At 38.7% G+C, this 17538-nt stretch overlaps 2 protein-coding genes and 1 long non-coding RNA gene across 4 annotated transcripts in view; 2 read left to right on the top strand and 1 right to left on the bottom strand.

The window, feature by feature from the left end:
• LOC147484715 (F-box protein At2g26850-like) overlaps positions 1-17538 on the top strand; it is a 77430-nt gene that overhangs the window by 35342 nt on the left and 24550 nt on the right. The gene's annotated exons all lie outside the window — the stretch shown is intronic.
• LOC147484716 (uncharacterized) lies at positions 11654-14313 on the bottom strand. 2 transcript variants are annotated; one of them, XR_015206388.1, is made up of 4 exons: positions 14165-14313; positions 13705-13906; positions 12490-12745; positions 11654-12278 (listed from the first exon to the last, which is right to left on the bottom strand). It is a non-coding gene; the product is annotated as an uncharacterized LOC147484716 (long non-coding RNA). The 2 variants fall into 2 exon arrangements; XR_015206387.1 differs by lacking the exons at positions 13705-13906; positions 14165-14313 and having other exon boundaries at positions 12490-13698.
• Positions 16160-17538, top strand: part of LOC147484713 (putative LRR receptor-like serine/threonine-protein kinase At3g47570) — a 57165-nt gene continuing 55786 nt past the window's right edge. Inside the window, exon 1 of the mRNA XM_086576000.1 lies at positions 16160-17225. Coding sequence (XP_086432126.1) covers positions 16622-17225 — 604 coding nt within the window. The 5' untranslated portion in view covers positions 16160-16621. The remainder of the gene's footprint in view (positions 17226-17538) is intronic.

Raw genomic sequence — 17538 nt, 5'->3', positions numbered from 1 at the left:
TCCTCAAACTCATATTCGCTAAAGGAAAGAAATTGGTATACTTCATCTTCAGGAAAAGAGTTTGTTAAATACTCTTGCGTAATGCTGTCAACCCTGTTCACCTCACCATCAATGTTAAGCTCTGGAATTTGTTTCATCAACTTGAACACATTAACCTCGACCGATAGATTTTCGAAGGACATGGTCATTGAACCATCCCTACAGTTAATAAGAGCATTAGCAGTTGCTAAGAACGGACGTCCTAAGATGATAGGAATGGAATCACATGCAACTTCTGTATCCCAAAATAACAAAGTCTACAGGATTGAAAAAGGCTTGGACTTTTACAAGGACGTTTTCCACAATTCCTTTTGGATACTTAATGGAACGATCGGCTAACTGTAGAGTCATGGTGGTAGGTTTGAGCTCATGAAGACCTAGTTGTTTAAATAAGTAATATGGAAGTAAGTTCACACTAGCTCCTAGGTCTAGTAGTGCAGTAGCCTTATATTTGTCACCTAAGGTGCATGGAACTGTTGGTCTACCAGGGTCCTTGTATTTAATTATACCATTGTGTTCGGTGATGGATGGAAACTGTTCGGTGAGGAACGCTTGTTGAGGAACATTAGTTCTCCTTTCTGTGGTGCACATATCTTTCAGAAATTTTGCATGTTTTGGCAATAGTTTTAAGGCATCGAGAAAAGGTAAGTTGATTGTCAAATTCTGAAAAGTTTCTCGAATTTCAGCAAAATTCTCATCAGGTTTATTCTTTGCCAAGCTTACAGGAAAAGGTGCCTTAGGGAGGAATTTGGCAAAATGGTCCACTTGCTTGTTTCCTAAATTCTGAGATGTTGACTTTGTTGGATCTGGTGAATCCTTCGTAGGTTCATTATTGGAAATAGATTCATTGGAACCTTCGGATTCCTTTGGTTGATCATCTGGCATACGTATTTGATTGTCTACAGTTTTTCCAGATCATAGAGTAGTGATTGCATGCACCTCACCTTGGTTAGGGGTGCTTGTTCCAGGTGCATTAGTGAGTTCAAAGGCTGTGTTTGCTGGTTTAGGGTTTGGAACCTGCTTGTCGGAAATACCTTTCGACTCTTTTCTTGCGCCAATTGTTGAAGTGATTGTTGGATAGACGTTAAAATTTGAGACTGTTGGTTCATGTAAGCTAAGAAAGTCTCGTTTGTCCTATCCGTAACGGGTGGCGCAGGTTGTGCAATAGGTAGTATTTCACGATTATTGCTGAGAAGTTGTTGATTATAGTTGGGATCTAGATTAGCTGGAACAAGGATGCGGTTGGTTTGATAGTTAGCATTGGAATTATTTTGAAATTGACTTTGTTGGTATTGCTGATTATTTCCTTGGCAATATGGAATAAAGTTGTTGGTTGGTCGAACAGGTGGATTAGCGAAACCTGGAGGAGCCCCCATTTGTTGGTTATTTTGGCTCCAAGTGAAATTCGGATGCTGTCTCCAAGGTGCATTAGGAATGTTGAATGCACATGCCTCCTCCGTTTGTTGAGTAGGGGAAACATATAACAAGGGACAATACGCATCAGGATGGTCAGGACTAAGAAAAGAACACATGGGGAGGTGTCAACGTTCATGACCTGTTTTGGTAGTTGATCGTTTACTTGAACTGCAAGGGCATCTACTTTTTTAGTTAGGGATTCTATCAAATTTTTTAATTCGGGATCGGGTTTTACCTCAAAAATAGATATAGCCATTGTAACAGTATCCTTTAATGACCTAGACGACTCAGTGTTACCCCAGTGTGTACCTTTTTTCGCTTGTTTTTCATGAAAAGTATAAGCTTCAGTAGCTCCTTTGTCCATGAAGCAACTGCCGTTCATTATATCAAGAGTTTCTTTTTGATGATCAGACATACCATTAAAGAATGAACGAACAAATACAACTTTGTCTAGTTGGTGATGAGGACATTCTAACAGAAGATCAGTAAAACGACTCCATGCTTCTGTAAAGGATTCATGAGGATTTTGATGAAAGAATTGAATTTTCTGAAGCATTTCAGTTGTTTTCTTCTGAGTGTAAAATTAAAGCATGAAAGCTTGAACTAGTTTATTTCATGTGTCTATGGATTGTGGCTGTTGTCCCGCTAGCCAAATTGATTCTTTCTCCGCTAAAGTGAATGGAAATAGCCGAAGCAAGAGTTGTTCCTTAGAGACGGCTGGATGGTGAAATGTTGTGGCCACTTGTTGAAGCCTACGAAGATGATTGTAAGGTTTTTCGTGATCCAAACCATGATATATAGGTAACAGACTAAAAATGTTTGGCGGAATTCGAAAATCACCGACAATGTCCTCAAGTTTGATGCAGGAAGAAGGGCCTTCCTGTAACGCAGTATAGAAGTCCGATAGGGGGTTCTCAGCTGGTGAAGGATCATCGGCCATAACGACAGGAGTTAATGGCGACGAAGGATCTTGATGAAGGTAATTAACAGAAGAAGAACAATTTTTAGGTGAGAATTTACGCAATTGATTATCGTATTTTCTTCGACGATAGGTATGTTCAAATTCTTTAGCGAAACCAGACCTTAATCTCATGCAAACATAAAATTAGATCTAATTTCCAGAAGGAACTTATTATTACTTGAATTTTATTATTATCTTTAAGCATCAAGCATAAAATTAGATCTAATTGCCAGAAGGAACTTATTATTACTTGAATTTTATTATTATCTTTAAGCATTAGAGTTGAACAACGTAGGCCTAAGCTGCTGCTAACGTAGCAGTGAAGCTAGGAATACGTGTACATAAACCAACAGCCAGGTCACAAAAGAGATATGAAGGAGGCTTTCCGTGCAAGCACGGTTCTAATTAAGTAACCTCAATCTTTCAAGTTTCCTAGACACCATTGGAATATGATTAAGATTTATGGAATTAAAATTTATGAAAGGTTATTTTTTTTATTTTTTAAGATTTATGTAAGGGTGAAAATACAAACATGCAAATACGATCTACTCATACAATACTAGATGCAGTAGCATGTGAAGATACTCTACTCATACATATAGCTATACGAATAGGCAAGGTTGTGTCATCGATAAATACTTCCATACGTACAGGCAAATATACATCAGTAATACGTATATGTACTCTAATTCATAAATCGATATTATGTAGACGTATATCAACAGTAACAGGCAAATTTGAATCAGTCATACGTATCTAAATACATTAGCATGCGAATATAGTATACGTACGCAGATAAATACGACAAAACTAAACATGCAACGTATTATACATAAACTAAAATACGACTCTTGTATTGCATAATAATTCGATTTCGACAATACTCATTGAGATTGCGAGTGTCATATAGAGAGCAGCTTCACTCCGTAAGGTTTAGAAACAACTTACCCAACTCAGATTTTAACCCTTGTTGGAATGTTCTCATCTTTCTTGACAAAATCGACTTATTAAACAATACCGTGTACTTATACGTAGAGAAATACTAAACATGCAATAATAGACACTTATACATATAAATATAGATAACCATGCAAAACAGTACCATTGGTATGTATATATACATTAATATGCAATTCATACCCACTTAATCGCATATATATATTTACAGGTGTATTAACATGATTCATGCATATTTCTAGCCTAAGACGTAAATAATAATCCATAAACTAGTGCATAATAACTACGTACATGGCATTCATGCAAAAAACTAAAAATAAAAAATAAAAAATAAAAAACACTAAAAATTTGGAACCTGTAGCTTCCCACTAGTCCGATAAAGAAATGAAACAGATGTTTCAATCCGTCAACGTGTTTATTCCCAAAAGATATCCGAATTTTCTGTTACAGTTCCAGAGAGTTAGGCCTGGATATGGATCAGGGTTTACCAATGGATTCTAGAGGTAGAACAGGAGCAGCAAAAGAGAAAATACACTTGTGGACGCGAGTCCAGTACCGCGCACGCGTGTCGATTATGCCACAATGAGTTCAACTTTTCACAGAAACCTTAGAATCTTGTGTAGTTTACTTTCCCAGTCCTAACTTTTTGTACCTGGAAGTACAACAAAAAATTCGAGAGAGGTCAGGTCGTTTGTTTGGTGACGACGAAGAAATAAAAAAAACGGAAAAACAACAAAAAATAAGGGAGGATGAGAGGGGGATTTGCCCTTGGAGCAAATTCCAATCTGTAGCACAAGTCCTATGCCTTTAGAACAGCAGCGGCACCATTTTGATGTTCACCTTTTAGCTATGTTAGAGATTGAATCTCTTCTTTGGTGAAAGTGCGAATTCAAAGTTTTTTCTTACTCACGATCTTCGTGTTCATATAGTTGGAGTAAGGATTCGAACCAACCTAAAGTCTAGGACCACTTACAACTTGTTTTTTACTCTTTTAGGAAACTAGTGAGTAAGTTTAAATATTTGGTTTCTTTACTACACAAAAGTTAAAAACATGAAGTTACGTAAACATGAAACTAAGACAAGATAAAATTTTACTAAAAAGAAAGTGGAGAGTTAATTCTCCTCATGTGAAGATAACTTTTGTTATTTGATTTTAGTAAGTACATTAAAATCTTCCTAGAACTCATAGACAAGTCCTAATAAAAGAAAACTTGATCCCTAACATATATGACTCATTTCTACTAAGCTCATACATGCTAGCATGTAGAACCAAAGCAATGACTTATCTTTAAGCTCATCACTTTGATCCATAACTAGACACTACACCAACTATCATTTTGGGATAAGATGTAGGTCTAGTTGTTCTTCCTAAACAACTTACTAAACCAAACAACAAAGATTTTCCCTCACATGAGTTTTATTAACTCCCCAAAAGGGAAGTTAGCTCATGATCCTTGGGATAAATGATGACAAGTGTAGAATGTAAAAAAGAGAGAGAGAAAAAGAAGAAGAAAACTAACTATATAAACTCACTTGCTTTTAGATTTATTTTCAACTAGAAGAAAACCAAAGTTTCCTCCATTAAAACTATTACAAGCTTTTGTTCAAAAACCAAAAACTAAAAAAATATCTAAGACTAAGGAACTAAAATAATACATGGTAAAGGAAAATAAGTCAAGGGAGTAAATAGAGTGTCCCCCCCCCCCCTTTTGTTTTGTTTTCTTCTCCATTTGAGAGAAATCTCATTTCCTCCCACGTGAAATATCAAACCACATTTACTTCCTTTTTATCCACCACATTAAAACAAAGTGACACTTTGCCTTTTTTTCACTATTAACACCTAATCTAATTAATTACATGCAAGGTGTCAATTTTGCACCAATAATTTGGCATTTTTGTCTTGACATGCTCCATGATAGATGACTCATCAAATCTTGTGGGCCCGCATAGTGGGTCCATGTGTTGTCCAGTGGCGGTCCGATTTTTTGGGAATTTTACAACTTTCCGCCTATGCGTAGAGTTCATCGCCCTGATTGTCTGAGCAGCTCACTTGTTGCATTCGGAGTCCTGGTTCAAGAGGTAGGAGCTTCGGAAGTTTGATGCTTCCGTGCGGATTTGGGAGAATTCATATATACGTCGTTCCCCGTGCTTTAATGCAGGTTTAACCAATATTTTCATGTTTACTGTGAATACCTGCAAAAGTACGAAAATATACTTATTTCATGATTATTAAACACATATTTAACTAAATTTATATGTCTCAATGGGGTTTAATATTATAGTTTTTGGTGCTTATCAGCACTTATTCTCAATCAATGCACATAAAGATATTTGAAGGTATCAAAGGCGAACTGATCCGCCACCTGAGAACTTCACATCACTCCACAGACAGCGGGGGGGTTGAGCCCTTCGCGGACTCTATGTCCGGATCATACTGAAGCAAACTGAGATGCTCCCACGAGGCTTCACCGCCATCCAAAGACAACGGGGGGGATGAGCCCTTCGCAGATTCTACATCCAAATCAAACTGGGGGCAAACTGAGCTACTCCCATAAGCTTCACAGCCGTCCAAAGACCGCGGGGGGGATGAGCCTTTCGCGGACTCTGCGTCCGAATCAAACTGGGGGCAAACTGAACTGCTCCCACGAGGCTTCACAGCCATCCAAAAACAACGGGGTGATGAGCCATTCGTAGACTCTACATCCAAATCAAATTGGGGGCAAACTAAGCTGTTCCCATGGGCTTCACAGCCGTCCAAAGAGAGCGGGTGATGAATCCTTCGCGGACTCTACATCTGAATCAAACTGGGGGCAAACTAAGCTGCTCCCATAGGCTTCACAGTCGTCCAAAGACAGCGGGGGGATGAGCCCTTCGTGGACTCTGTGTCCGAATCAAACTTGGGGCACTCTGAGCTGTGCCCACGAGGCTTCACAGCCGTCCAAAGACCACGGGAGATGAGCCCTTCGCGGACTCTATGTCTAAATCAAAATTGGGGCAAACTGAGCTACCCCACAAGGATTTACAGCAAATAAATGAAACCGAGTTAATTCAAATGGGAATATGCATCACATTATGAAAGATAGTAATTTGACCAACATATGAGAGGCAAATGGAATTTGCTTAAAAACCTGCTGGTCATACCCACAAAATAGGCAAGAGTATAAACATACAGATAAAAAAAATGTGTGAACATCAGATAAATAAAAATACAACTTTTTCTATGATTCATTCTTGGCCTTTAGCTACATCCTTCTGAGAAGAAACCTCAGTAACTTCCACCGCGGTGGTGAGGTCATCGTCCACTTCAATCGGGGAGGTGACCGCGCTAGGAGTAGCCTGGGGGGACAGTGGAATCGCGGTCTCAGGAGCAACAGGGGCTGTTGATGCAATTGGAATAGAAGGAACTGAAGGCGCAGTGGGGAGCAGACGACCAGAAGCAGTAAGTTCTTCGAGTTGTTGACTAAGTTGACGGGCAATTTTCTTCTCTACCAGGCTTAAAAAACGGTCAGTGACCTCTTGTACAGCCTTCTCCACTGCAGCTTGAATAGCAATTTTTTCCAACTCCTTTTGGCTATCCAGTTTAGACGCGACCCCCGCAACATTGTCGCGGTGCTTGTCCTCAGCTTGCTGTAAAGCTCTCTGGGCCTTCACGGCAGTGATTCAAAGATCATCCCTGTCCTTCTCTACCTTGGCATATCTGGCTTTCCAACCATCAGGACCATCGATCTCCTTCTTCACGCCATCCAGAGCCTCCAAGGTGTTGGTCAGGCCGCGCACCATATAACCGATGTCCAAGCTCATCTGAGGCCAAATATTTGTCAGAAAGAGTTATAAGGAAGAAGGGGAAAGGGACACCAACATACCTTTTCCTATCCGGTATATATGGCTGCTCTGTGAGATGCGAACGACCCAGAATCGCCGTAAGCTTGGTCTCGTGGAAGGTGAAAGCTGAAAAATAAAGACGCCGCGACCGCCGGGTTTTCCAATGCCGAGTCCCGGATGTTAACTTCGCGATCTCTGGCCTTGAATTGGGGGTGCCATATGTCAATGGCACTAGATGAGAGGGAACCAGACGAATGAGGGTCTTTCCCATGACGACGTGTCTGAGACGATGGCCATGTCAATCCAGTTTGAGGCTCAGAGGGACCTACAGGGTCAGTTCTGGCCTTTTTGGCTGGGGGGCTCTTGGTAGTGATGTTAATAGGTTCATCACCATCTGAGTCGCTGTCCCAGAGTTTGAGTTTAGAAGATTTGTTGGAGGCCATGGTGGAAGCTGGAACAGAAGAGGGATGTGCAAATTTGTCTTCCCAATCTGCTAACGCAGAATATGAAGAGGGGGTGGTAGTGGGGATAGGGCGCTGGATGGATTGATTGCTTTTTGCTCTTTTTCTTTTCGCCCTGGGAGTGGGAGATCTTGGTTGTGTATCCAAATGACTTGTGGGCTTTACGTTTTTGTTGGGGAGGTGGAGAGGATTTTGGTTTTCGTTCTTTGGGTGGCGGCAACCTATAGAGGGTACCTTGGTACTTACCAATATTTTGTAAAGAGGGGTCAAACAAAAGAGGGTTGCCTTTTCCAGGATCAATGCCGAGAACTTCGTACTGGGCGCTTCCTAGATCACAGAGCTCTTGAAAGATCGCAGAGAAGATACCGATGTACAGTTGAGATCGCGAATCTGGTGTCCAACCTGATTTACGGTGAAAAGGGTAGATTAAAAACAAAGTTATGCAAAAGTACGGCGGATTAAAGGGTTTTACTTACCACTCTTAAGGAAATTGAGGTGCCTTAGAGAAACTTCTTAAGGAAGATCCGCGGAAAAGAAACTTCCAGACACATACAAGGGATAGTAGTGCCACACCTTGTCAGAAGTCGTAAGGCGGAGAACAAAAGACTTCTTCTGCGGATGAGTACAGAAAGACAGATATCCTACACTGCCAAATTTGGTACTTTTTTTCACATAAAAATGGTTGATTATGACTTGAAGTTGGATTTTAGGAGCGTGGGTTTTATTGTAATGGTTAGCGGTGTATATAACATGCCAGAGGTTACCTATGCCTTGACAGGGTGGGATATTGAAATGATTGCATACCTCGACGTCAAGAAGAGTCAAAGGGAAACGCAAACCGGCTGCTATGTGACCAACGGTCGCAACAAGACAACCGGGCCGCGGTGGTACCAAGTGGGGGAAATGGGTGATGCCAGACACATGTTTTAATACCACATCATCTGGGATGTCATAAGCAGCTTTGACTGCAACTAAATTAGGTCTGCGGTAATATGATGGAGGGGGCGGAAAAGAAGCCTTCCTCCCTGAAGTAGATGGGACAAATGGGCCGGGTTGGGTTAGAGGCCGGAGGGGATCCCGATCGTCCGGACGATGGGATGACTAGTCTTGGAAGTGGAGGTCTCAGATCTATCGGATCTGGTGGTGGAGGTATCCACCGATTCCGATTCCGATTCCGACATGCTAAATTTAACAATAGTATTGATAACTTAAAGCAATGGGGAAGGATATAAGCTATGAAAGAAGGAAAGAGTGCGTAACAGTACAGAAACAGGAGTATAGCAATAAGCGAAAGGAAGATAAAAGGCAAAAAACCAACCTGAGATATGCGGTAGCCAAGAAATTGGAATAATCAATAGAGAAAACTTAGGTGATGCAAGCTAGATCCACAAGATCAAGGAACCGTAGAAGGGGAGAGTAAGATGCGAAGGAAAAGAAAAGTAGAAGGATAAAGAGAAAAGGGAGTTAAGGGTTTGGGGTTTGAGGGGAATGAGGAGTTTGAGCGGGATTTGAAGGGACAGGGGTAAAGACATAATTGTAAAGCTAGTAGCCAGAGAAAAGGGGACACGTGAGGTCTTGATATTCGCAAAGTCAGAGACAGAGTCGCATGCGTCGTTCCCACGTGGCGATACAGTAGGAGCACGTGCTACTTAGCAGTGGAAATAGTGGCAAATAAAATAAATAGACCTCGGACGGTAGACGTTGGATCTCAGCCCCGTTGTTTGTCTGTGGACTATCAACAGGACCGAGAGAGGGCATCTGTAGCGAATGTATTCGTGATGTAGGATGTTACATGTGGCAAGGGGGGTGTATGCTGAGTAGTGAAGAGGATACATGATGCAGCGGATCAGGTCCATGGTAACCGAACTGCCATATATAGATAAGGACAGGTGGAGAGGAAGGGAGCATGAGATGGGAAGAGATGGACGAACCAGATGGATAGGGAGGTTATGTGGCAATTGGGCCGTATGCGGAGTAGTGAAGAGAAGACAGGATGTAGCGGATCAGGTCTACGGTAACGTAACTGCCGAGAACTACCCTATATAGATAGGGAAAGGTGGAGGGGAGTAGAGGTGGAGGGAAGTTAGAAAAAGGAGGATATATAAAGTGAGGAGAGAGAAAAAGAAGGAAGATCGGAGAGAATAGGGACAACACATTTGAGTGAGAAGAGAAAGATTTGATTATACATAGAGGAGAGTGAAGTGAGTTCATAGGTTGTAATATTTGACAATACAGTAGTACCATAGATGACTCTCTAAAGAGTCTTGCGGAGAAATGACATGTACCGATAAACTTAAATGTTCTTAAGAGCATTTCCAATGCAAGCAACTTTTTTTCACCTCCACGTAGGACTATTTCCCCTCTTTGCTACCTCTTGCTATCGTTATGGTGAAAAACAAGAAAAGGTTGCCCAATGCAGAGGTGACTTTAAACCTCGGACGGAATGTTTGATTCCGTCTGAATGTAAAAATCGAAAAAACGTGCCGGAAGGAATGAAACTTCCCGTCCGAAGTTTTAAAAAAAACCGAAAAAAAAAGTCAAAAAAACACACAGGACGGAATGAAACATTCCATCGGAAAAAAAAAAAAAAAAAAAAAAAAAAAAAAATATAAAAAAAAAATATACGAGACAGAATAAAACATTCCATCTGAAGAATGCTGTCCAAACTGTGTCTTGCTCATTAAACGATCAGGAATTGTTTTGGCTCATAGATTAACATCATGCGCTTTTAAGAAGAGATTAAATTGAGAGGAGATTAAAAGAATGATGATTGCATAAACTAAAAAAAATTATGTAAAGAAAAAGAACAAAAAATAAAATAGGGGCAGTTATTTATCTGTTAAATAGTTATTTTGCAAGGCCGAAAAAGAGAAGAAATTATCTCAAAAAAAGTCGAATGCGGCGTGCTGGTCAAAAGTCCAAATTCTAATGATTTTCTATAAAAAAAAATATTTTTAGAATTTTCTATAAAAAAAAAAATACTTATGCCGATGAAAACAAATTAGGGGTATTAAAACCCAACAAAATTATTAGTCCGGCTTTTAAGTTGTTTTTTTCTTAAACCAGGCTCTCCAGCCCCATTTCTTGATATATACTAGCCAATTAGTCCGCCTGCGGCCGGACCTGCTACATTGATAGTTCACGATTAACTATTTTTACTTTTATCAAACTATTAACAACTACAATAGAACATTACCTACCGTTATCTGCCATTAGTTGCATTACCTATCATTGACAGAGTATTGACTGACCTTCCTCCTCGTAAGCTAATGTAAATGAATCCTTAGTTTTTCAATAGATTAAATGAATCCTCGTAAGCTAATTGTAGTCATGTAGTGTAGTGTTAGTTGCATATGGAGCGCAGATTTTGTTCTAGTCATTGATCAAGACTGAAGGAACGAAGTGGAATTGTATCAAATGAAAACCAAATTTCTGTAATGATGTTCAAAATTACCCCAACAGCTATGCTAAAGGTCCTTTATACTTTAGTTTTCTGATTCCCAAAGTTTTACAGCGTTGTAGTTAATGGGACTGGTTGTATTTTTCTTTGTTTCTTTTAACTGACATGAAGGGTAACGTAAGTTGACTCGTCTCCTCTTTATTTTGTTAACTGGTAGCGCAAGAAGCTTTTTTGTGCTTTTCTTTTGCATTTCCAGCAGCACTATCACTATGTTTTGCTTTGTAGCCTACTGTAATAGCTCTGCCTAAAGCCAAGGAGAAGAGACTAATAAGAGAGTACCAAAACAGTATTTCAGCCATAATAGGATGTTGAACCACTAACGCTCCAGTTCGGGAAACTTTGTTAAATTGCCAACTTTTTTTTTGCAACCTACATTTAACCGTCCTAGCTATTTATCTACCTCTGTAATTGTAATTCGGCTAGCAGTCAGTCAATAGTGGGTCTACTATATTTTGCAGCTCGTCCTCGGAGGGCAAACTTTGAAATAAAGCTTCAATAATTATGCCAGATTATGCATGGTATAAATAACTCGCTGTAGAGTACTAATAACTAAACACTGTAGATTGCTTTAATATTTAGTATTTGCGTCTTAAGTACTACGTAGATCATCATAAAGTTTACAGATCCATTTTCTTCAGCCATATGCTCCAGAACCTGGCTAGAAATCATCGCAAGGAATTTACAGATCAAATGTTCGGTTGAAGAACTTTGAACACAGCTAGTGCTTTTTTTTAACCACAACGTTGATTTCAGTTCGGATGTTTACATGAATCGAATGATTCTACAATGTTTCCACCTTCAAGCATAACTTCCATGTGAACCGGGTGACCAGGTAGTGCATCGCAATGCTGAATTGTCTTCTCTATGCATGCTAAGTAAGTTAGTGATAAGGTCTTTTTGGTCTGGAGAAACCACTTGTTCCTCTACAGCCAATTTCTTTTCACTTATGATGTCCATGATCATGTTTTGAATCCTTGAGCTTGCCCAAATGCTGCGATTGAAGGTGGTGAAAGGTAAATTCACTGGGACTGATAACAGGCCCTCTGGCCTCTACCATCTCTTCAAACCACTCCACCAATTTCTCTCTTTTTGTTCCATGCTCCAACCCAAACAAAAGAGAGCAAATTATGTTGAATGTAAGAGTTTTGATGAGTGGGAATACCTGCATATAATTTTTTCCCATGTTATATATTCTGTTTCTGAAAAAGAAAAGATAAGGGTTCACAAAGCCAAATGTTTAGTGATCATTAGTTTTATAAGATTCTTGTCAAGGATAAAAAGAATGAAGCTATTCGATTAGACAGGAACCATTCAACGAATGGCTTTCTAGTGGCTGCAACCAGATAGAAACGACAACATAATCTCAATCTGACCTCAGCTCTTGAAAGGTTGTGATCAGTGCTGGGAAGTGGACTTGTGTCAATAATGATGAGTTGATAATAACACCACTGTTTGGCTCCTTTCCATCAAAGTAATCCCTAAGGAGTTGTTGAACCTTGGGAATTCTGGTACAGGTCCCATTGTCATCCTGAATAGGTCATTGTTCAACTCTTCAAATCTTGCTCGGGTTAGTGGTTCTGAGAAATCCAAACCATCATAAAGAGATTCAATCTCCACCCGGACCTGGTGCTGGTTACTCAAGGCAATCAATATACAGAAGTAAATCGTGAATTTTTCAGCACAAAGAATCGAATCAAATTCTAGCACCATGAAGAAAACCCAATGGAAAACTAACGTGAAAGCCACTTTTAATAGTTTTACTACACCTGCTCATATCTTGATGCTCTTTCCTACAACATCATACATTAATTGTATGTTGTAAGAGCTTGAGCTATTAACGAATGTGGTTTTTTGAAGCCAAGGCACATGAGAAGGTGGACTGACCAGAATCACTAAGTATACATCAACTGCTATGCATATTTATATAGAGGGAGTTCATGTTTTCAAAAGTGTGAATTGAAATAAGCAATGTTTGAGAAGCAATCTACTTGAAGCAACCTAAGGTTTCCTATCATGTCCCTTCAATTTACAGTCCGTTCCTTCTGCATTTGCACACACAAATCTATGTGGACTCATCGCATTAAAAAGCTTAGTTAATTCAGAAGTAAGGTTCACACATAAATCTTTCACATAGAAATCTAATAGATGGTAAATAATACTTGAGTATGCTTGCAGATTTGGAGCTTAACAACGAAAACGTCTATGTATTGAGTAAGTGACTAACAAAATCAAAGTATACGAAAACAGACAAATTCAAATATTTGGATTTCCAACAACTCAAGTGGAAACATATGCTCCTAAATGGCAAATGCTGAGGAATATAAGAAATGGGAATTCTGGGAGTGCTGTTGCTGTGATGAGAAATTTCAAGGCAGGAAGGCTTTATTGTTTATCAAGCTAGTATTTTTTTTTTGGACGCATATATGCAATATGGGTCTCATACATATAATCAAGGTAGTTCTTTCTGTTATATTTTCTCTCCTCTTTCACTTTCTTTCCTCAAATCATCTCTTTCTCTTTACTTTAAAACTCTAGGTGATATTCAACTACCCCCAATAACATAAAGCTCATAAGTAATTTCTAATTACCTCGCTGCAACCACTTTATGGGTAGTATGTCGAGTTTTATTGTCCAATCCTCGCTCTTTTCGTTTGGAGGAAAATCAAAGTAAAAAGGTGATATAGCAAAGGTTTCCTTCAGAGCTCGGAAGGAATCAGAACTACCATATTACTATGATGGAAAGATTTATTGTGATCCATTTCCTCCTAAATATGAAAGAACTGCTTGAACCTGTTTCGAAATATTAGCACATAATTAATATACACACACTCAAAAGTAAATGATATAGTGGTCATCAAGAAATTGTACTTGTAATTCTATAGACTACATTGCTGTCAGAGTTTTTCTAGACGTCTACTTAGAGTTTAGCTCTGTGATTCCATATGTAACGATAATATGATGTCAATTACTCATTTACTTTTCCAAAAGGTAATCCAAGATAAATTAAATGAAAACACCCATTATAAGCACTTTTAACAGTGAACTCACCTGCATTATGCCATCCCCAAATCTTATCCTCCAAATGAGACCTTATGAAAGATATAGAGCAATTTTCAATTGTGTATTCAATTGACCGTAACCTAGTTCCACGATCCATCACTGCACTAATGAAGTTTGCAACATACTCGGTTCAAATCTGGTGGCTCAAGTGGTAATCTTTCACCATTGACACTTTTAGCAACGCGTCTATGCAAATAACCATTTCTTTGTTGACCAACTCCTATGGTCGGTTGCTTATCACCCATGTTAGAGATTATCATGGGCCAACTGGGACTCGAAAAAATCACTGTAATAATTATAAGTTAAGCTTCGACGACCCAAATGGTGAAATGCAAATTATCCTATCATATAAACATCATTTGAGAAATTTCAAGTGAAATTAGAGAATTGAGAGAGCTTTTGTGAAATAAGATAGATAACAAATATCTAAGTAATGAAAGATTTTCACCAAGGGTTCATGTGTGTTTGGAGTTGTACCTATAAAATAACATCTTAATATCACTATAGAGTATAGTCAATCCATTATTATGCAAACTTACCGCCCATCGGTTTCGAGAAAAGAAAATTGCAATACGCATTTTCTTGGCTTTTTCAAAATAGCATGGGTATTATCACGATCATCTTCAAGTTTCTTGATTCGATTCCATCTCTTCAAAATTTAGGCTCTGCTCTTCATCCAAACCATTCTCCTCAACATCAACTCTTTCATCCTCACTTCCAACGCTTTGAGAACTATTTGGGCCCTCATCCATAGATCTATGTCCTTTACAAACTCGTCATTTACATCTATGTTTCGAACAAATAGATGAAGAGACTTCTCTTCACCCCCTTTGAATGATTCTCGATAATGGTTTTGGATGGACTTACTTTCGATAAGAGGAATTTTTATGTGACGCCTTAATTTGTTTCTTATCCGTTGAGAATAAGAGAGAGATTATCATGAATAATATGTTTACCCATCCTTTCTCTTGCCTTCACAATTCCTCGTAAGATTGCTTGAAGATTCACGTTAAGCCTTTGATTTGAAACACGGTACTAAAATGAAAAAGAATGAGATAAGATTTAAGAACGGCTTAAGAATGGAGATAAAATTTAAGAATTGAGATAAGATTTAAGAAAGGTTTTTATCTACTTATCTATGGGCTACTTAACAATTGAATTTGCAAATGGGCGTAAATTCATTTTTTTAGGTAAAATCTGATGTGTCAGTCCCGGGAAAAAAGGGGCGGCGTGGGTCACTGGGACATCATGAATAATATTTTTCTCTTGCCTTCAAAAGATTGCTTGAAGATTCACGCGTTAAGCCTTTGATTTGAAACACGACTAAAATGAAAAAGAATGAGATAAGATTTAAGAACGGCTTAAGAATGGAGATAAAATTTAAGAATTGAGATAAGATTTAAGAAAGGTTTTATCTACTTATCTATGGGCTACTTAACAATTGAATGGTCATTTTTAGGTATATTACCAAAAAGGGCACCATTCTCAAATTATTAATGGTCTTTGATATATTATCACACCTTATCAAATTACCAAATGACCATGATTTCAAAGCAGGCATTTACATTACTTAACTTTTACATCATCTTCCTACTCTTCAACCAATTGATGTCACAAACAAAACCTTCTATGGCCACCTCTGGAAATGAGACTGATCTTCACTCTCTAATCGCCATTAGAGATGGAATTAAAGGCGGCTTAAGCTCGTGGAACCAATCTTTTCATTTCTGTCAGTGGCAAGGCATTACATGCGGCAAGCATCATCAAAGAGTTATAAGTTTGAATCTTTCCAACCAGAGTTTGGTTGGATCGATATCGCCTCATATTGGCAACCTCAGTTTCCTAAGGGTCTTGACATCTCTCTGAACTCCTTAACTGGTTCCCTGCCTTTAGTAGTAGGGAAACTAAAAATTCTTGGTACACTGAATGTTTCTGGAAATAAGTTATCCGGTTTATTGCCTAGTACTCTTGGTGAGTGTTTGAGTTTGGAATATCTTAATTTGCACGAAAATTTGTTTAAAGGGATAGTTCCTCAGTCTTTGAGTTCTTTAAAGAATGTCCAAGTGTTGGATCTATCAAGGAACAACTTGTCTGGTGGAATTCCAAAATATTTGGAGGACTTCTCATATCTCCAGATGTTGAATCTATCCAATAAACTTGAAGGAGAGGTACCAGTGAACGGAATCTTTAAAATTGCAAGTAATTTTTCAGTAGTAGGAAATTCCGATCCCTGCGGGGGTATACATGAACTTCAATTGCTGCCATGCCGAATTAACAAATCTGAAAAGCAAGATGAAAAAAAGCAAAGAAGGTCCGATTCTTCCAAAATAACAATTAGCATCAGTGTGGCCGTGTTCATTCTTATGGCATTATGTTATTTAATATTTTACTGGAGAAGAAAAAGTAAACTTCAAACAGCTTCTTTGCCATCATTAAGTGATAAGCATGTTAAGGTCTCTTATGGAGATCTTTCTCAAGCGACCGGTGGATTTTCTCAAACTAATTTTGTTGGTTCAGGTGGTTTTGGCAGTGTATAAGGGAATACTCAACCAATATGAAACCATTGTTGCCGTTAAGGTGTTCAAACTTCAATTGAGAGGAGCTTTAAAGAGTTTCATGGCAGAGTGTGAATCATTGTGTAATATTCGCCATCGAAATCTTGTTAGAATTCTAACTTCTTGCTATAGTCAGGATTATGATGGAAATGAATTCAAAGCACTAGTCTTTGAGTTCATGCCAAACGGAAGTTTAGAGAAGTGGCTGCATCATGATATTAATGAACAAGATGAAGAATCGAATTTGAACCTACTTCAAAGACTAAATGTCGCCATTGATGTTGCTTCTGTACTAAGCTATCTTCATCATGAGTACCACGTTTTGGTTATTCATCATGATCTAAAGCCAAGCAATGTGCTTCTTGATAATGATATGGTAGCTCATGTTGGTGATTTTGGTTTAGCAAAGCTTCTTACGGGATCAATGGAGAACTTGCATGATAATCAAATTACCTCAACTTGGGTAAAGGGATCTATTGGCTATGCCCCTCCAGGTTGGAATTTTAATATCGACATATATATATATTGATTTCAGTCCTTTTTCCAATTCATAAATGCATGAATCATTATCTGGTATACGTTATATTCTTTTTGTGCAACCACATTTTAGTTGAACTAAAATTGTTTTGCCGCTTTTTTAAGTTCGGCGCCATTAAATATATAGCCCCAGTTACACGAGCTGATATAGGTATAGTAGGGCCTTGGATAGTTGGACTTCAGCTCCGAAGCTTATAGCATAGCCATTTAGATATTTTAAAAGAGGAAAAATGAATTTTTAGTGATAATGAAAAGCTATTTGAGAGAATA

Source organism: Coptis chinensis, chromosome 8 (genome assembly GCF_015680905.1).
Source record: "Coptis chinensis isolate HL-2020 chromosome 8, ASM1568090v1, whole genome shotgun sequence".
Taxonomy (NCBI): Eukaryota; Viridiplantae; Streptophyta; class Magnoliopsida; order Ranunculales; family Ranunculaceae; genus Coptis; species Coptis chinensis.
Note: the sequence above shows the minus strand (reverse complement) of the source record. Positions and strands in the feature narration are given on the sequence as shown.